This window comes from Physeter macrocephalus, chromosome 9 (assembly GCF_002837175.3).
Source record: "Physeter macrocephalus isolate SW-GA chromosome 9, ASM283717v5, whole genome shotgun sequence".
In the NCBI taxonomy this organism is placed as follows: domain Eukaryota; kingdom Metazoa; phylum Chordata; class Mammalia; order Artiodactyla; family Physeteridae; genus Physeter; species Physeter macrocephalus.
In genome coordinates, this window is record NC_041222.1 from 61073143 (window position 1) to 61094893 (window position 21751).

Consider the following 21751-nt stretch of genomic DNA (forward strand, 5'->3'; position numbering starts at 1 on the left):
GTCTGTAAAGCTTTTGATTTCTCCATCGAATCTGAATGAGATCCTTGCCAGATAGAGTAATCTTGGTTGTAGGTTCTTCCCTTTCATCACTTTAAGTATATTATGCCACTCCCTTCTGACTTGTAGAGTTTCTACTGAGAAATCAGCTGTTAACCTTACAGGAGTTCCCTTGTATATTATTTGTTGTTTTTCCCTTGCTGCTTTCAATAATTTTTCTTTGTCTTTAATTTTTGCCAGTTTGATTACTATTTGTCTCGGCGTGTTTCTCCTTGGGTTTATCCTGTATGGGACTCGCTGCGCTTCTGGACTTGGGTGGCTATTTCCTTTCCCCTGTTAGGGAAGTTTTCTACTATAATCTCTTCAAATATTTTCTCTGGTCCTTTCTCTCTCTCTTCTCCTTCGGGACCCCTATAATGTGAATGCTGTTGTGTTTAATGTTGTCCCAGAGGTCTCTTAGGCTGTCTTCATTTCTTTTCATTCTTTTTTCTTTATTCTGTTTTGCAGCAGTGAATTCCACCCTTCTGTCTTCCAGGTCACTTATCCGTTCTCTGCCTCAGTTATTCTGCTATTGATTCCTTCTAGTGTAGTTTTCATTTCAGTTATTGTATTGTTCATCTCTGTTTGTTCTTTAATTCTTCTAGGTCTTTGTTAAACATTTCTTGCATTTTCTCAATCTTTGCCTCCATTCTTTTTCCGAGGTCCTAGATCATCTTCACTATCATTATTCTGAATTCTTTTTCTGGAAGGTTGCCTATCTCCACTTCATTTCGTTGTTTTTCTTGGTTGTATCTTGTTCCTTCATCTGGTACATAGCCCTCTTCCTTTTCATCTACGTCTATCTTTCTGTGAATGTGGTTTTTGTTCCACAGGCTGCAGGACTGTAGTTCTTCCTGCTTCTGCTGTCTGCCCTCTGATGGATGAGGCTATCTAAGAGGCTTGTGTATGTTTCCTGATGGGAGGGACTGGTGGTGGGTAGATCTGACTGTTGCTCTGGTGGGCAGAGCTCAGTAAAAGTTTAATGTGCTTGACTGCTGATGGGTGGGGCTGAGTTCCCTCCCTGTTGGTTGTTTGGCCTGAGGCAACCCAACACTGGAGCCTACCTGGGCTCTTTGGTGGGGCCAATAACAGACTCTGGGAGGGCTCACACCAAGGAGCACCCCCCCCAGAACCTCCACCGCCAATGTCCTCATCCCTACGGTGAGCCCCAGCCACCCCCCGCCTCCGCAGGAGACCCTCCAACACTAGCAGGTAGGTCTGTCTCAGTCTCCCCTGGGGTCACTGCTCCTTTCCCTGGGTCCCGATGTGCACACTACTGTGTGTGTGCGCTCCAAGGGTGGATTCTCTGTTTCCCCAGAACCTCCACCGCCAATGTCCTCATCCCTACGGTGAGCCCCAGCCACCCCCCGCCTCCGCAGGAGACCCTCCAACACTAGCAGGTAGGTCTGTCTCAGTCTCCCCTGGGGTCACTGCTCCTTTCCCTGGGTCCCGATGTGCACACTACTTTGTGTGTGCCCTCCAAGGGTGGATTCTCTGTTTCCCCCAGTCCTGTCAAAGTCCTACAATCAAATCCCACTAGGCTTCAAAGTCTGATTTTCTAGGACTTCCTCCTCCCGTTGCCGGACCCCCAGGTTGGGAAGCCTGACGTGGGGCTCAGAACCTTCACTCCAGTGGGTGGACTTGTGGTATGAGTGTTCTCCAGTCTGTGAGTCACTAAACCAGCAGTTATGGGATTTGATTTTACTGTGATTGTGCCCCTCCTACCGTCTCATTGTGGCTTCTCCTTTGTCTTTGGATGTGGGGTACCATTTCTGGTGAGCTCCAGTGTCCTCCTGTTGATGACTGTCCAGCAGCTAGCTGTGACTCTGGCATTCTCACAAGAGGGAGTGAGAGCATGTCCTTCTACTCTGCCATCTTGGTTCCTTCCTCTGGTGATGCTTGAAACAGTGTCAGTACAAAGATATTCTCCCCAAGTATTTTTATTTCCAGGAGATGTTTCCTGTCTTGGCTGCAAAGCACTGTATCATGCAGGCCTATTCTGAGTACCACCAGTCTATCCTTTTTTCGTCCTTTGTGCTTAGTCTAGTTTCACCTGCTCGTAGGGTACCCCTTGTGGAGGTACTGCACCAGGCACTTCACATGAGCGTTCCTAGTGTGAAACGACTGTGCCAGCACCTCACCTTAGACGCTTCCGATGACTCTGTGTCTCTCTCTCCAATTCTGAATGATAACTTTTCTGGGTAGAGTATTTTTGATTGGAAGTTTTTTTCTTTCAGCACTTTGAAGATACTGTGCCACTCCCTTCTAGCCTACCAGTCCTGCTGAAAAATCTGCTGTAGTCTTATGGGCGTTCCCTTATACCTAACAAGTTGTTTTTCTCTTGTTGCTTTTGAGATTCTCTCCTTTAACTTTTGACGTTTTAATTATGTGTTTAATTATAATGTCTCTTTTGGGTTTATTTTATTTGGAACACTCTGGGCTTCCTGGAACTGGATGTCCATTTTCTTTCCCAGAGTAGGGAAGTTTTCAGCCATTGTTTCTTGAAATAAGTTTTCTGCTCCTTTCTATCTTCTTTTTCTGTGACCCCTATGATATGAATGTTAACGTGTTTGATGTCCCACAGCTCCTTAAGCTATCTTCACTTGGTTTTATTCTTTTTTTTTTTTTTTTGGCTGGGGGGCCAGGGGCTGCTCTAATTGGGTGAGTTCCACTGCCTTGTCTTTGAGTTGACTGATGCTTTCTTCTGCTTCTTCTAGTCTGCTGTTGAACCCCTCTAGTGTATTTTTCAGTTCAGTAATTGTATTCTTCAGCTCTGTGACTTCTGTGGTACTTTTTTATATTTTCTGTCTCTTTGTTGAATTTTTCATTGTGTTCATCCATTCTTCTCCCTAGTTTTATGAGCATCTTTATGACCATTACCTTGAACTCTTTTTCAGGTAAATACCTTAGCTCTATTTCATTGAGGTCTCCCCCGCCCCCCACCACACACTGAGGTTTTATCTTGTTCTTTCTTTTGGAACATATTTCTGTTTCTTCATTTTGCTTAACTCTTTGTGTTGGTTTCCATACTGTAGATGAAACAACCACCTCTCCCAGTCTTGAAAGAGTGGCCTCATGTAGGAGGTGAACATTGTCTTTCAACCCTGTCCCAGCTCTTTGTCATCTCTCAAACCTTTGTGCTTGTCGCAGCAGCCTATTATATTTTTAATAGCTCACACTGATCAGGTGATCAGTAGTATTCCCTGGATGGCAGCTGCACGTATCAGGGGTCTAGATGAGTGTATAAGCTCTTTCCTAAGAGATACTGGAGCAATGCGGAGGGAGAGTGCAAAGACAGCATCCACAGCCTACAGTCCTTGAGAGTAGTTTTGTAATCCAATAGTTGTGTGCCAAACCTGAAGCCTGCCCCTCAGGCCATAGCTCCAGTACAAATAAAGAGGATTCCTCCACAGAAAGGCTGGGGGATGTTCCTCAGTCTGCTGTCTGCACAGTGCCCTAGGGGTGGCAGCCTTCCAAGAACCAGCTATCCGATTGCCACAGTCCCATGGGATACAGGAATTCAAGCTCCCCTGATCACCTGAGGCAGGCAATCAAGGGGCATCCCTGGAGTGGCAGCTGCAAAAACTAGTGCACCAGACATAAAAACCAGGGCACCAGCTGCATGTAAAGCTCCCCTCCAGGAAACGTGCTCTGGAGCACAGCAGAGGGAGAGTGCAAAGTTAGTGCCTACCCTCTGAGGTCTCTAGAAAGGATTACAGTCAGTCCCTAGATGCATGTTTAATTAGAATTCTACCTCTCAGACTGCAGCCATGATGACTGACTAATAAGACTCCTTCACAGATATACCAAGGTTCTGGCTCTGTTGCCTCTTGCTGAGCCCTAGGGGTGATAGCTGTTTAAGAACACTTTTCTCCACTGGTTATAGTCCTGTAGGACCCACAAGCATAAACCTCACTGGCTGTCAAGAGTGAGGCTATGCAGTGGTGTCCCCTGGCAGCAGACAGGGATATGGGCTCCTTGTGGGGTGACATTGATTATTACATCCCCTTGGGACCAAGAATTCAAACTCCCCTAGCCTCCAGAACCAGGCAGTCAAGAAGCCTTCCCTGGGCAGCAGCCACAAAGATTGGGGCACCAAATGCATGTGAAACCTCCCTTCCAGGAGATACTGGTGCTCTGGAACATGGCAAAAGGAGAGTGTGAAGATGGTGCCCACAAGTCTCAGTTCTGGAGAGTGCTCCAGCAGTCTTCTAGATTTGTGTGTTAAATTAGATATCTGCCCTCAGGCTGATGCTTTAATATAAGCAGGTGAGCCTCCTTTACTTTAAGTCTGGGTATGATCAGCTGTCTCTGAGCTGGGTCCTGGGACATAAGCTGTGAGCCCCATTGGTTTTCCAAGTTAGATGTTTGGGGGGCTCATCTCTCAGATACAGGTCCCAAAAGTTAAGATGCCCAGTGTGGAGTTTGAACCCTTTGCTCCTTGGGGAGAAGCTCCAGGTTTTGAGTTTTCTCCCAACTGTTGGTCACCTCACTGGGGGCAGGGTTTATGTCCCAGTCCCTCCTACTTGCTTTGATGCGGTTTTCTTCTTGTTTGCCTAATGTGTGGTTGTCACTCAGGCAGCCTTTAGGATTTTTTAAGAAGAAATTGTTCCATATGTAGATGTAGACTCAGCATATCTGTGGGAGGAGGTGAACTCCTCCCACAGGATTTTCCTGTATCACCACCTTAAAGTGGAACCCCAAATCTTGTGTTTATTGACATTTTTTACCAAGAGGCTCCGGGTTTCATCAAATGCTTAAAGAACCTGGAAGGTTACCAACCACCGAAGGAGAAGGATTTAAGGTAAAAGCAGTCCTCTTAGGTCAGGCAAATATGTCCAAAGCCAGTTACTGCTCCTCCTGCTACGGCCAAGTATACCAAAGTCTTGCCAACCACATCTTTTTGTCTGACCAGGTGATGCTAGAAGGTGTGAACTGAGAAGATAAAAGAGTAAGGCTCTGAAGGATCCAGTGTGACAATGTTGTTCACAAACAAACACAAAAAGGGTAGGGAAAATGTAAAAATGCCCCCTTGACACTGACATCTGGAAGTCCTTTTCTTTAAATTATTATTGTGATAAAATATACATAACAATTTAACATTTTAACTATTTTAAGTGTACAATTCAGTGGCATTAAGTACATTCATATTGTTGTACTATCACCACTATCCATCTTTAAAACTTTTTCATCATCCCAAACTAAACTCTGTACCCATTAAACAATAATTCCCCATTATCCCTTTCTCCCCATCCCTGGTAACCACTATTCTACTTTGTTTCTACAAATTTGACTACACTAGGTAAGTGGAATCATACAGTATTTGTCCCTTTGTATCTGGCTTCTGTCACTTTAATGTTTTCAAGATTCATCCATGTTGTAGCATGTATCAGAATTTCATTCCTTTTTTAGGCTGAAGAATATTCCAGTATAAGTATATATCACATTTGTTTATGCATCCATCTGTCACTGGACATGTGGGTTGTTTCCATCTTTTGGTTATCATGAATAATGCTAGTATGAACATGTTTGTATAAGTATCTGTTCAAGTTCCTGCTTTCAGTCTTTTGAGTATATACCCAGAAGTGGAATTGCTAAATCATATGGTCATTCTATGTTTAATTTTTGAGGAGCTACCATACTGTTCTCTATAGCAGCTATATCATTTTACAGTCTCACCAGCAGTGCACCAAAGTTCCAATTTTCCCACATCTTCAATGCTTGTTATTTTCTGGGTTTTTGATAGTAGACATCCTAGTGAATGTGAAGTGGTATCTCACTGTGGTTTTCATTTGCATCTCCCTAATTACTAGTGATGTTGAATATACTTTCATGTGTGTATTGCCCATTCATACATCTTCTTTAGAGAAATGTCTATTCAAGGCTTTGTGTTTGTTGTTGAGATGTACTTCTTGATATATTCTGAATATTAATCCTTTATCAGATTTATGATTTGCAAATATTTTCTCCCATTCTGTAGGTTGCCTTTTCACTCTTTTGGTAGTGTCCATTGATGAAGAAGAGCTTTTAATTATGATGATGTCCAGCTTATCTTTTTGTTGTGCCTGTGCTTTTAGTGTCATATTCAAGAAATGATTGCCAAATCGGATAACATGAAGCTCTTCCCCTCTGTTTTCTTCAAACAGTTTTATACTTTTAACTCTTACATTTAAATCTTTGATCCATTTTGAGACAATTTTTATATGGTGTAAAGTAAGGATCCAACCTAATTCTTTTGCATGTGGATATTGTTTTGCCAGAACCGTTTGTTAAAAAGACTGTCTTTTCCCCATTAAAAGATCTTGGCATACTTCATCTGACCATATATGCAAGTTTGTTTCTAGGCTCTCTATTCTATCCCATTGGTCCACATATCTGTCTGCATGCTAGAACTACACTGTTTTGACTACTCTGAATTTATAGTAAGTTTTAAAATCATGAAGTATAAGACCTCCAACTTCGTTTTTTTTTTTTTTCAAGATTGTTTCAGCTATGTGTCTTTAATTTCTTTTTATAGTTCTCCATGTACAAGTCTTTCACCTCTTTGGTTTATTCCTAGTTATTTTATTCTTAGTGCTATCATAAATGGTATTGTTTTAATTTCCTTTTCAGATTGTTCATCATTCATGTATAGAAGTGCAACTGATTTTTATATGGTGATTTTGTATCATTCAACTTTGAGTTCATTCATTGGGATTTTAAGGGTTTTTAATGTATCTCTGTGGACGGTGATAATTTTGCTTCTCCTTTCCAACTTGGATGGCTTTTTTCTTTTTCTTCTTGGCTAATTGCTCTGAACTTCTAATACTGTCTGCAAGAATGCTGAACACTGCATTCTGTTCCTCATCTTAGGTGAGAAGTTTTTAGTCTTCACTACTGAGGATGATGTTAGTTGTGGGTTTTTCGTATATGGTCTTTATTATTTTGAGGTAGCAGTAGTTTCTTTCTACTCCTAGTTTTTTTAGTGTTTTTATCATGAAACGGTGTTGAATTTTGTCAAGTGCTTTTTCTGCATCCGTTGAGATGATCATGTGTTTTTTTCCCTTCATTATGCTAATGTGGTATATTACAGTGATTAATTTTCATATGTTGAAACATCATTACATTCCAAAAATAAATCCCACCTCTTCCTGGTGTTTATTCCTTTTATTATGCTGCTAAATTTGGTTTGCTAGTATTTTGTTCAGGATTTCATCATCAATAATCAGAAGAGATACTATTCTTTAGTTTTCATTTCTTATAGCAGCTTTGGCTTTGGTATCAGGGTATTGCTGGCCTCATAGAATGAGTTAGGGAGTGTTAGTGTTCCCTCCCCTTCAAATTTCAGGAAGAGTTTGAGAAGAATTGGTATAAATTATGTTTTTTAATATTGGGTAGAATTCACCAGTGAGGCTTTCTGGTACAGGGCTTTTCTTTGTTGGGAGGTCTTTGATTACTGATTCAATCTTCTTACCACTCATAGGTCTAGTCATATTTTTATTTCTTCATGATTCAGTCTTGGTGGGTTGTATGTTTCTAGGAAAGTGTCCATTACATCTAGGTTATCCAATTTATTGGTGTACAGTTGTTCCTAGTACTCTCATTTCATATTTTTTTAATTTCTATAAAATCAGTAGTAATGTTGACACTTTCGCTTCAGATTTTAATAATTTGAGTGCTCTATTTTGTTCGTAGTCAATGTAGCTAAAGTTGTCTATTTTGTAGCTATTTAGGGAGAACCAATTTTTGGTTTCCCTGATTTTCTCTACTGTTTCTCTATTCCTTATCTCCACTCTGTCATTTCCTTTCTTCTACTAGCTTTGGGTTTAGTTTGCCCTTCTTATTTCAGTTCCTTAGGGTTAAAGTTAGGTACTTTGAGATCTTTCTTTTTAATTTTTTATTTTATATTGGAGTATAGTTGATTTACAATGTTGTGTTAGTTTCAGGTATACAGAAAGTAATTCAGTTATACATATACCCATTCTTTTCCCATAGGTTATTACAGAATATTGAGTAGAGTTCCCTGTGCTATACAGAAGGTCCCTGTTGGTTATCTATTTTAAATATAGCAGTGTGTACATGTCAATCCCAAACTCCCAATCTATCCCTCCCCCACCCCACCCTTCCCCCCTGGTAACCATAGGTTCGTTTTCTAAGTCTGTGAGTCTGTTTCTGTTCAGTAAATAAGTTCATTTGTATCATTTTTAAAGATTCCTCATATAATCAATATCATATGATATTTGTCTTTCTCTGATTTACTTCACTTAGTATGATAATCTCCAAATGACATTGCTGCAAATGACATTATTTCCTTCTTTTTAATGTTTGAGTAATATTGCTGCAAATGACATTATTTCCTTGTATATTGCATTGCTATAAACTTGATCACGTTTGTGATCAATTTAAGAAAAATTAAATCATATCAGGCATCTTTTTTGAAACAATGCTATGAGATTAGAAATCAATTACAGAAAAAAAAAAAACAAAACACATGGAGGCTAAACGATCTGCTACTAAACAACCAATGGACCACTGAAGAAATCAATCAAAGAGGAAATCAAAAAATACCTAGAGACAAATGACAACAAAAAAACCCGTGACAATCCAAAACCTATGGGATGTGGCAAAAGCAGTTCTAAGAGGGAATTTTACAGCAATACAATCCTACCTCAGGAAACAAAAATCTCATATAAACAACCTAACCTTACACCTAGAGCAACTAGAGGAAGAAGAACAAACAAAACCCAAAATTAGTAGAAGGAAAGAAATCATAACAATCAGAGCAGAAATAAATGAAATAGAGATGACAAAACAATAGAAAAGATCAATGAAACTAAAAGCTGGTTCTTTGAGAAGATAAACAAAATTGATAAACCTTTAGCCAGATGCATCAAGAAAAAGAGGGCTCAAATCAATAAAATTAGAAATGAAAAAGGAGAAGCTGCAACAGACACCACAGAAATCCAAAGGATCATGAGAGTACTACAAGCAACTCTATGCCATTAAAATGCACAACGTAGAAGAAATGGACAAATTGTTAGAAAGGCACACTCTCCCAAGACTGAACCAAGAAGAAATAGAAAAGATGATCAGACCAATCACAAGTGGTGAAAGTGAAACGGTGATTAAAAAACTTCCACCAAACAGAAGTCCAAGACCAAACTCCTCTTCCAAAAAATTACAGAGGAAGGAATACTCCCACACTCATTCTATGAGGTCACCAGGATACCAAAACGAGACAAAGATACCACAAAAGAAAGAAAATTACAGGCTGATATCACTGATGAACATAGATGCAAAAAACCTCACCAAAATACTAGCAATCTGAATCCAACAATAAAGGATCGTACACCACGATCAAGTGACATTTACCCCAGGGATGCAAGGATTTTTTTCAATATCTGCACATCAATCAGTGTGATACACCACATCAACAAATTGAAGAAAAAATCCATATGATCATCTCAATAGATGCAGAAAAAGCTTTTGATGAAATTCAACACCCATTTATGATTAAAACTCTCCAGAAAGTGGGCATGGAGGGAACCTACCTCAACATAATAAATAAAGACCACATATGACAAACCCACAGCTAACACCATACTCAATGGTCAAAAACTGAAAGCATTTCCTGTAAGATCAGGAAGAAGACAAGGATGCCCTGTCTTGCCACTTTAATTCAACATAATCTTGAAGTCCTAGCTATGGCAATCAGAGAAGAAAAAGAAATAAAAGGAATCCAAATGGGAAAAGAAGAAGTAACTATTTGCACTGTCACTATTTGCAGATGACATGATACTATATATAGAAAATCCTAAAGATGCTACCAGAAAACTATGGGAGCTCATCAATGAATTTGGTAGTAATCTCTTGCATTCCTGTACACTAACAATGAAAGATCAGAATGAGAAATAAGGAAACAATCCCATTTACCATCTCAATAAGAAAGATACTTAGGAATAAACCTACCTAAGGAGACCAAAGACCAGTACTCTGAAAACTAAGATGCTGATGAAGGAAATCAAAGATGACACAAACAAACAGGTGGAAAGATATACCATGTTCTTGGATTGGAAGAATCAATATTGGCAAAATGACTACACTACCCAAGGCAATCTACAGATGCAGTGCAATCCCTATCAAATTACCAATGGCATTTTTTACAGAACTAGAACAAAAAATCTTAAAATTTGTATGGAGACACAAAAGACCCCAAATAGGCAAAGCAATCTTCAGAAAGAAAAACGGAGCTGGAGGAATCAGGCTTCCTGTCTTCAGATCATACCAGAAAGTTAGTCATTGAAACAGTATGGTACTGGCACAAAAACAGAAATACAGATCACGGAACAGGAAAGAAAGCCCAGAAATAAACCCACGCATCTATGGTCAATTAATCTATGACAAAGGAGGCAAGACTAGACGATGTAGAAAAGACAGTCTCTTCAATAAGCTGTGCTGGGAAAACTGGACAGCTACATGTAAAATAATGAAATTAGAAGATTCTCTAACACTATACACAAAAATAAACGGAAAGACTTAAATGTAAGACCAGACACCATAAAACCCTTACAGGAAAACACAGGCAGAACAGTCTGACATAAATCACAGCAGTATCTTTTTGGATCTGTCTCCTAGAGTAATCAAAATAAAAACAAAAATAAACAAATGGGACCTAATTAAACTCAAAAACTTTTGTACAGCAAAGGAAACCATAAACAAAATGAAAAGAGAACCCACAGAATGGGAGAAAATATTTGCAAACAATGCAACCCACAGGGATTAATCTCCAAAGCACACAGACCATGGGGCTCAATATTAAAAAAAAAACAAACAACCCAATCAAACAATGGGCAGAAGACCTAAATAGACATTTCTCCAAAGAAGGCATACAGATGGCCAACAGCCACAAGAAAGGATGCTCAACATCACTAATTATTAGAGAAATGCAAATCAAAACTACAATGAGATATCACCTCACACCAGCAGAATGGCCATCATCAAAAAGTATAGAAACAATAAATGCTGGAGAGGGTGTGGAGAAAAGGGAACCCTCCTACACTGTTGGTGGGAATGTAAATTGGTACAAGCACTATAGAGAACAGTATGTGGGTTTCTTAAAAAACTAAAAATAGCACTACCATATTATCCTGCAATCCCACTCCTGGGCATATATCTGGAGAAAACTGTAATTCAAAAACATACATGCACCCCAATATTCATTGCAGCACTACTTACAATAGCCAAGACATGGAAGCAACCTAAATGTCCATCAACAGAGGAATGGATAAAGAAGACGTGGTACATATATACAATGGAATATTATTCAGACATTAGAAAGAAAGAAATAATGTCATTTGCAGCAACATGGATGGACCTGGAAATTATCATACTAAGTGAAGTAAATCAGAGAAAGACAAATATCATATGATATTGATTATATGAGGAATCTTTAAAAATGATACAAATGAACTTATTTACTGAACAGAAACAGACTCACAGACTTAGAAAACGAACCTATGGTTACCAGGGGGGAAGGGTGGGGTGGGGGAGGGATAGATTGGGAGTTTGGGATTGACATGTACACACTGCTATATTTAAAATAGATAACCAACAGGGACCTTCTGTATAGCACAGGGAACTCTACTCAATATTCTGTAATAACCTATGGGAAAAGAATGGGTATATGTATAACTGAATCACTTTCTATATACCTGAAACTAACACAACATTGTAAATCAACTATACTCCAATATAAAATATATTTTTTTTTAGTTAAACAATTTAAAAATAGATAAACAAGAAGGACTTACTGTATAGCACAGGGAACTATATTCAATCTTGTAATAACCTATAGTGGAAAAGAATATGAAAAATTATATATATACATATATGAATCACTTTGCTGTATACCAGAAACACAACATTGTAAGTCAACTATACTTCAATTTTTAAAATACATTAAAAATAATAAAGTGAGTCTCTTGTAGATAGATTGCCAATCTATGCCTTTTGATTGGAGAGGCTTGTTTTTTCCATTTACATTTAAAGTAATTAATTACTGATAAGGAAGGACTTACTTTTCCCACTGTTATTTGTCTTAGGTGTCTTATAGCTTCCCCCACTCATTACCTTCATTACTGCCTTCCTTAGTGTTTAGCTGATGTTTTGGGTTTTTTTTTTTTGAGTATAGTCTGTCGGTTTTTAATTTGTGGTTGCTCTTGGAATTACATATAACATTCTAAAGGTATAACAATCTAGTTTTAATTTATAGCAACTTAACTTCAACCACACACACAAACTCTATTCCTATAGAGCTCTGTCCCCTTTCCTATATGTTAATAACATAAAAGTTACATCTTTATACATTGCATATCCACTTACAGATTATAATTATTTTTAATGCATTTTGTCATTTAAATCCTATAGAAAATAAAAAGTGGAGTTACATACCAAAAGTATAATACCAATTTTTATATTTGCTCATGTATTTACATTTGCTGGCAATCCTTATATCCTCATATGGCTTGGAGTTACTGTCTTGCATCCTTTCATTTTAACCTGAGGGTCTCTCATGTTTCTTATAGTCAGGTATAGTGGTAATAAACTCCCTCTCATCTTATCTGCGAGTATCTTTAAGTTCACCCTCATTTCTGAATGACAGTTTCACTGGATATAGAATTCTAGGTACATAGTTTTTGGTTTTGTTTTTCTTTTCAGCACTTTAAAGATATAATTCTACTACCACCTTTTGGCCTGCAAGGGTTCTGCTGAGAAATCATCTGCTAATCTTTTTGAGGATCCCTTGTACCTGATGAGTCTGTCTTGTTGATTTCAAGATTCTTTGTGTTTATTTGTAAGACAATTTCATTATATTGTGTCTCAGTGTGGTTCCCTTTGAGTTTATTCTACGTGGAATTTGTTGAGCTTTTTGGATTTTTAGATTTGTATCTTTCATCAAATTTGGGAAATATTTGGCAATTATTTCTTCAAATGATCTTGCTGCCCCTTTCTCTCCCCCTCCTTCTGGGACTCCTACATGTGTATATGTTGGTCCCATTGTCTTTTCTTTCAGTTCATTATACTCAATAATTTCAATTGTCCTGTTTCCAGGTTTGCTAATTGTTTATTCTGTGTACTCAAACCTGCTGTTGAACTCTGCTAGTGAAATTTTCAATTCAGATATTGTATTTTTTAGCTCCAAAATTTGTTTAGTTTCTTTTTATAATTACTCTTTGTTAATATCATTTTTTCTGATTTCCTTTAGTTCTTCATGTTTTTCTTTAGATCTTTTAACATGTTTATGATGGTTGTTTTAAAGTCTTTGTTTAATACATTTGATGCCCTGCTTCTTTAGGGCTGGTTCTGCCACTTCACTTTCTTCCTCGAATGGGCCATGATTTCCTGTTTCTTTGAAGTGCTTATGATTTATTCTTGGAAATTGGGCATTGAAAAAAACAGACATCTCTCCCAGTCTTTGAATATACTTTCTCTGTGCCTGTGCACACCTTCACTGCTTAACTGGGTGTTCTCTGAACCTCGGGATCAGCCTGAGATGAAACCTTAAGGTCTTCTCAGATCTTTCCTGAGCAAATGTCTTGCCTGGGCCTGCTTGAACTTTCAGAATTCCCCTTTATATATGGCTGCTTTTGAATGTCTTAATTTCCAAGATGGTCTCGCCCCAGGTTGTCCCCAGGGCCTTAGGTGGTCTATTGCATGTCTCCATCTGTAATCTCCTGCCCCAAGTGTCTGTAGTCCCCTTGCAGCTTTCACAAGTAGTGGCTGCCACTTGATACCTGAGTTAGATGAGACAGAGACCCATTCCTTCAGGTAGCCCTCTGACAGACAGGATAGAACATTACACACTGCAAACAGGATCTTCTCTGCTCCCTACAGATGGTGGGGGGAAAATGGGCTACTGCTGCCTCCAGACCAAAACTGCCATGCTACATACCCTGAGAAAAACCATAGTTCAAAAAGATACATGTACCACAATGTTCACTGCAGCACTTTACGATAGCCAGGACATGGAAGCAACCTAAATGTCCATCAACAGAGGAATGGATAAAGATGATGTGGCACATATATACAATGGAATGTTACTCAGCCATAAAAAAGAACGAAATTGAGTTAGTTATTTGTAGTGAGGTGGATGGAGCTAGAGTCTGTCATGCAAAGTCAGTGAGAAAGAGAAAAACAAATACCGTGTGCTAACGCATATATATGGAATCTAAAACAATGGTACTGATGAACCTAGGGGCAGGAATAAAGACACAGACATAGAAAACAGAAATGAGGACACAGCAGGGTGGGTGGCGGGGGCAGAGGGGAAGCTAGGACAAAGTGAGAGAGTAGCATTGACATACATACACTAACAAATGTAAAATAGCTAGCTAGTGGGAAGCTGCTGCATAGCACAGGAAGATCAGCTCGATGCTTTGTGACGACCTAGAGGGGTGGGGTAGGGAGGGTTGGAGGGAGGCTCAAGAGGGAGCGGATATGGGGACATATGTATGCATATGGCTGATTCACTCTGTTGTATAGCAGAAACTAACACAACATTGTAAAGCAATTATACCCCACTAAAGATGGGGGGAAAAAAACTGCCATGCTGGGAAGGATGAGGGAAAACACCACAGATTTTCCTACTGTTTTGAAGGTAGATTTTTCTTTATTGGGCACTTGCTAGGTTGCTGTAGACCTTTGACTTTTTCAGAATTCCTATAAGATTAGTTCAGCCAGTTTCCAGTTGCTTTTTGATGTTTCTGTGTGTGAATGAGGACTTAGAGCTACCTAGTGTGCCATTTTGCTGATATCTTTTGATCACAATTGGGAATTCTTGAAGGAGTGATATGTCTCCAAGAGCCCTATTTCTTCCACTCATTTGTTTCTCTACTCATTGTTGGTTTGACTTCAATGCCAATTGCCACACTGAAACTGCCCTTCACAGGGTCACCAGTGCAGCCTATAAGTCAAGTTCCACTGGGTACTGCCAATTCTTTCTTACTCTATCTTGTTTGTTCTTTTTGACACATTTTGATACTACTGACCCTTTTTCCTTTCTGGAAACTCCTTTGTTGGTCTCTGTGAATACATTTTCTAAGTTCTTTTTTTTTCTCCTTTCCTGCAGTTTAATTCCTTTTTTTTCTCCTCTTCCTGCAGTGTCCCTCAGGGTTCTGCCCTAAGCCTTTTCATCTCATGCTTTCCCTCCCCTTGGGTTATACTACCTATGACTCCTAGCCACCACTGGTCTACTGATGACTTTCAAATGGATAGTGTTTAGCACAGCTCTCTTTTAAGTCACAGATCTATATATCCACCTGCTTAATGAACATATATATTTGCATATTTCACAAACATCTCATACAAAACATCTTCAAAACAAATTCTTATCTTTATGTTCAGTCCATAAACCCGAGACTCATCTTAGCTCCCTCCCTGTCTTTTATCCCTGTCAAGGCACCACTGAAGCCATGTGAATCATACTTTCATAGAATCTCCTCTCCATTTCCATTGCCCAGTGCCTTCATTTTTTTGTTACCTAGATTACTTTCTCCAGTCTATTCACTTTCTAATTCAATTACTGTACTGCTGACAGAATAATCTTTTTAAAGAGTAACTCTGATCGTGACACTCCCACTTAAAAACCTTTCTAGGTGCCTCCCCTCCCCCACCCCAACCAAGTGGCATTCATAAGAAAATCCAAACTCCTCAGACAGCATACTATATTTCTCATGATCTGGCACATGTTTTACAGCCACATTTATAATTCTACCTCTCATATAATTCTCCTGCAAACATTCCAGGGCTGTTTTTGCCATCATTCTTTCACATATGCTTTTATGGAACACATTCCCTACCCAAGACAGGTGCCTCATAAATGTATGTTGGATTAAAAGAAGAAACTTGAATTATTACATGAAGCCAGGTTGTTAGAACTGAGAAGGTGGTCTTCGTTCTACTTGGACTAAAACCAGCATGGTTTTCAAAGACTTCAAAGAGGTAGGAAGATGAAGGAATAGATCTTGAAATGACACTCTTCCAAAAGGATTTTCTTGTCAGAAACTATTATCATTTTCATTCTTACAGGAGTGGAATATGGAGGTTTGGTGGGCATCTATAGTTTGAATCACATCCCAACAATATATCACCAATGCAAAAATATTAAAAGGGGGGCTTCCCTGGTGGTGCAGTGGTTAAGTATCCACCGCCAATGCAGGGGACACAGGTTCGAGCCCTGGTCCGGGAAGATCCCACATGCCGCAGAGCAGCTAAGCCCGTGCGCCACAACTACTGAGCCTGCACTCTAGAGCCCACAAGCCACAACTACTGAGCCCGCATGCCTAGAGCCCATGCTCCGCAATGAGAAGCCACCACCATGAGAAGCCTGTGCGCCACAATGAAGAGTAGCTCCAGCTCGCCGCAACTAGAGAAAGCCTGCACACAGCATCGAAGACCCAACGCAGCCAAAAATAAAATAAATTTATAAAAAATTATATTAAAAGGATTTTGAGATCAAGCAGTTCCCTGTAATTTGTAATGCCTCAAGCCTTGCTACTCTTTAAAGTGTGGTCCATGGACCAACAACCTTGGCATTACATGAGAGCTTTTAGAGATTCAGCATGGATGAATTAAGATGGGTGAACAGAGTGAGAAATTCAACAAAGTGATGATGATAGAAAATATTTAAAAGTACCAAAGAGAAGTCACAGAGCTGAAGAACACAACTGAAAATTGTTAAGGTGTTCAACAACAGACTACATGAAGCAAACAAAGGCTCAGTGAATTAGAAGTCAGGGCAGTGGAACTCACCTAATCAGAGAAGGAAAAAAAGTGATGCTAGATTAAAGGGCTTGCATTATATAGGTCCCAGAAGGAAAAGACAGTGAGAAAGGGGCAGAAATCCTGTTTGAAGAAATACTGAAAGATTCCCTAACCTGGGGAAGGAACTAGACACCCAGCTCCAGGAAGCCCATAGGGTTCCAAATAAGATGAACACAAAGACATCATAAATAATCCCACATATACGTGGTCAAAAAGAATGCAATCTTGCCATTTGCGACAACATGAATGGACCTCAAGGGCATTATGCTAAGTTAGATAAGTCATACAGAGAGAGACAAATACCATATGATCTTATATGTGGAATATTTTTTTTTTTAAAAAAAGCAAGCTCACAGATACAGAGAACATATTGGTGTTGCCAAAGGCGGGGGTGGGGTGTGGGAATAATGGGTGAAGGGCTCAAAGACTAAAAAAATAAATAAAATGTTACACAAAACAGGATTTCTGCTTATAATTTTAAGGGTCAACAGCTCCCCTATGGACCCCTAGGAGTCCAGATACTTCCAAGTTTAAGAGCCCTTGTTCTAAAGTGACCTCCAAGGGATGTCTGTCCCTTTACCCTACTCAAATAGCAGATGTTTCGTATTTTACAGACACCATCGTTGGTGGCGGTTTTTGCCACGATGGTCTGGCTCTGCCAACCCTGGGGAGAGCTTAACCATCTCCATGAGCATGGACTAACTATACACACCTAAGTGTACTTTCGTTCAGCCACCCTTGGTTTATCCTGGAGAAAATGAAACCAAAGAAAGGAAAGAAATCATGGACTTGGTTATTTGGACGAATTTAGCAAGAAAACAATAAACCAAATTACCCTCTGGACTGAAGGAGGGAAGGGGGGCTTATTTAGGGGTGTTCAACTCTAAAGCTTACCACCACATTCCTAGTCCATTACGCCAAGATTAACCTTCCATTCGGTTACTCTGGGAGGGGACTGACATCTCTGACTGGCTCTATACTGCCATTAGCCATTTGCTAGCAGAATACGCACAGACCACAGCAAAGCTAACCCTCCCACTGTGGACTAAGAAAAAATGTGCTGGTGGATATCCTTTAAGTTGGTGTAAAGAGGGGCAAGATAAATGATCTCAGGGCCTCAAACAAGCCCCTGCACAAGGATCTTTTGCCCCACACAGCCTGGGCATTGCAGCCTGTCCTGTGACTTGGCTAATGTGTATGTCACCTGTTTCTGCTTCCCAGTGCAATGGGCCTTGCGTCGGGCCTCGCCTCGCCGTGCAGCACAGACAAGTCTTCTGCCAGACCCGGGACGGCATCACCTTACCATCAGAGCAGTGCAGCACCCTTCCGAGGTAAGAGAGAGCCATGGACTGCCTTTTCCCAGGCCCTGTGTCAATAGCACAGAAAGATGGTGGGAAGTAAACGTTTCTCCTCCAACCTCCCATGGTCCCAGTGGTCAGACACTCTTCCCTTTCACCTCCATTCTCCCCAGGTCACTGGCCTCCTAAAGGTAGATGGCTCAGTGGTGGCCTCGTGCTTCCTGAATGGGCCAGGCTGGGCTTTCCCCTTTCGGAGATGGAGAGAGAATGCAGAGGATGCTGCTCCTCTGAGGCCTGATGGCACAAGAGACCCGTGCTGGCTACAGGGTGGGCAGGAGGTCAGGTCCACAAAGTGGGCACCAGACCCCAAGGGCTCCACCAGCCTCTCACTCTTGTCCACCTCCCTCTAGAAGTTATGCTGAGACCCCTGTCCCCAGGTCTCAGCCTACCATTCCTATCCAGCCCCTGTCATTCTTCCTTCCGTTGGGGAGAGGGCTCATCACCCCCCTCGCTAAGGTCCCCGCCCCTGAGAGCGGCTCTGCCATCCCCCACCCTGGTAGAGCTCATTCTCAGGTCATGCAGTGACACGGACACTGTAGAGATGAGCAGACAGAGGCCCAGTTAGAGGAAGGGGTCTTCTGAGACCCTACAGCCGTTCAGTAACAGAGCAGAGATCAGAACCCAGGGCTGGCAGCGCTGGGAGTTCTCAGGGATACCTGAGGTTTTGAGGTTTCCAGCACTGTCTTCACATCTGCTCCCCCGATTCAGCCCCCAGAGAGGCAGACCCTAATCCTGCCATCCTCCTACCACAGGCCCGTGAGCACCCAGAACTGCTGGTCCGAAGCCTGCAGCGTACACTGGAGGGTCAGCCTGTGGACCCTGTGCACGGCGACCTGCGGCAACTACGGCTTCCAGTCCCGGCGCGTGGAGTGCGTGCACGCCCGCACCAACAAGGCAGTGCCCGAGCACCTGTGCTCCTGGGGGCCCCGGCCCACCAACTGGCAGCGCTGCAACATCACCCCGTGTGAAAACAGTACGTTCCAACCCCACAGAGGCTTCTGCAGCTTCCCCACGAGGCGTCAGGTGCAGCGGGCAGTCCCCGGAACTGAGCCTGGGCATAGGGCAGTGGACCAGCTTTCCCAAGGATCCTGAGCTAGGGCTGGAGTTGTGTATTTTCAGAGGGTGCGTGGGTGCATGCAGGCGAGCAAAGGTGGCGTGCAAGGATACATGTGCACGTGTCCAAGCCACAAGAGATGACTGGGTGTGGCCCAAGGGCTCCATCGTGGCCCCTGAGACAGCCAGGTGCTTTTGGCCAAGTGCTGGATGAAGTCAGCCTCCAGCTCACCTACAGTAGTTTGGCTGGTACCCAGAGGGGACAACTAAACAATGGCTCTTGGGGAGAAAGCACTGTTTGCACCCAAGCAGCACACAGAGCACCTCCTGCTCAGCCAACCCTGCTGCACCCATCACGGCTCTGCGTCTCACGGAACAAGGGCCTGCCGAACCCCCGCCCTCCTTCGCGGCCCCGTGGGCACCCACCGGTCTGTGCAGGAGCCACAGCTGGGGTCTGATACTCATTCACTCTACCCTCAAGTCTAGATCCTCCTCCTTAGCCCAACACCAGCATTTGTATCCCCATTGGGTGAGCATCTATTTTTTCCTTCCTCTGGACCCAAAACAAATTGGAGGTGCTTCTCCACAGGGAAGGAGACAAAGCACGAAGCAAAGAAAAGGGAATTTTTAAATGTTGCTGTGCAGTTTCCCCCACAAACAGGGCCACACTGAGCCTCAGATTCCCCAGGCTGAGCAGAGGCCATGTAGGCAAACAGTGCCAGTCCTTTTCCTACACGGGGTGGGATTGTCTATGTCCTCTTGTGTGATGCTGGCCCATCTTTGTCAGCTCCCCAGACTGAGTCCACGACAGCAGTTCAGACTTACTATATTAACCACAGATGTCCACAGCCCGAATCCACGCCAGTATTAAAGACCCATCAGCCTGTGCCAATACTGAACTAGGACGCCACGGCGCTCTGGTAGGCACGGTGAGGGGAAGGAGTACAGAGGCTCGGGAGAGAGGACGAGCAAATGAAGCTTCGCGGGGGAAAGGAAGGCTCACGTTCCAGGGGGTGAAGCCACCAGGCAGGTCCACACTCGCACACCACCCCGAAGTGGAGCAGAATTTAGTCCTTCTGGGAAGCGTCTCAAGGAGGAAGAGCATCAGTCAGATACTCAAACGCCAAGGGAAAGGCCACCTCGCCCAGGCGGTGAGGCGGTCCTGAGCGCCTTCAGGAAGGAAGGGGGCTAGCGGAAAGGCCGCAGAGCCCCAGTATTCGGCCCCCAGCCGCAGCCTGAGCTGCCCCCATATGGTTGGCAGCCTGGGGAGCAAATGGCCAAGCTCCACCGGAGCAAGGCCAGCCCAGAGGTGCTGGACAATGGTGGCCCCTCCAGCACGGGCGTCTGGTGCCCAAGGCAGACCCCAGGAGGCACCCGGTGGCCACGGCTGTTACCAAGCCTCCGTTTCACCTCTCCTTTCTGTCCCCTTTCCCAGTGGAGTGCAGAGATACCACCAGGTACTGTGAGAAGGTGAAACAGCTGAAACTCTGCCAACTCAGCCAGTTCAAATCTCGCTGCTGTGGGACTTGCGGCAAAGCGTGAAGACAGGACGCGGGGAGAATGCTACCCTGGCAGCACGGAGGACTCACGCAACCACCTTGGACAGAACTTAAGCTTTCTTCGTTTTATTTATTTATTTCCCCCTCTCCACCTCCACCACACACACCCTCATCAACCTCCTCCCTTGCCCTTCCCCCTCCCCAGACATGAGGACCCCAGCATGTCTTCTCTCTCAGTTAGCTGGAGGACAGAATGAGGGGACAGGACAAGGATGGAGGTCTAACGGAGGTGGCAGAGCAGACCGGGACAGACAGAAAGAGCTCCCTGGAAGAGCCAGCTCCCTCCCAAACCCGGGTCCTAGGGAGACCTAGGAAGAGGCCAGCGCAGCCCCCCAGGGCCAGCAGGGAGCCAGAGCCAACGGCAGACGGGAGAGAGAGACAGAAGGGGAGGGTGCCAGAGGGTTTGTGAAGCATCGGTACTGACTCTGGACAACCAACAGCATCTCTCCTGGCAGGAGATGGTTAAGGCAGGGGAGGGAGGACACCATCCATGCTGAGAACCCAGCCCAGGACTCAGCTCTCCCAGTGGGGGGCACAGAGCAATGAGAACTCAAAACACAGTGGAGGTAAAGGGGAGCCAATCCAAGTAGGCCGAAAGCGCACAGCAATGCAGAAAACGAAGTGGGGAAGGAAGGGACAGAAGGACAAAGAAGCCTGTGCGTGTTCCTGAGAGGGGGAGCGAAGGGGACAGGGGAGCGAGTGGGCAGCCACACGAGGCTCTGAACCCCGAGCCCGAGTGCCTGATGTGCCGGTGCAGGCTCACGGCAGGCTGCGGTGCTCAGCTCTGCTGCCCCCGAGAAGGCACAGCCCTGGGGCCCGGGCCGCGTGCAGGAGGTATGCCCCCCGCCGCGGCAGAGAGGGGTCCCCGAGCGAGCCCCTCAGTGAACTTCCGCCCGTGCCCCCATGGCAGAGCTGGTGAGACGGCAGGGCCTAGCTGTGCAGTCA

General features: G+C 43.0%; 1 protein-coding gene across 1 annotated transcript in view; it reads left to right on the forward strand.

The window, feature by feature from the left end:
• ADAMTSL1 (ADAMTS like 1) overlaps positions 1-21511 on the forward strand; it is a 475524-nt gene extending 454013 nt beyond the window's left edge. Inside the window, exons 27-29 of the mRNA XM_024126824.3 lie at positions 18058-18167; positions 18947-19167; positions 20683-21511. Coding sequence (XP_023982592.1) covers positions 18058-18167; positions 18947-19167; positions 20683-20789 — 438 coding nt within the window. The 3' untranslated portion in view covers positions 20790-21511. The remainder of the gene's footprint in view (positions 1-18057; positions 18168-18946; positions 19168-20682) is intronic.
• The last annotated feature ends 240 nt before the right edge of the window (positions 21512-21751 follow it).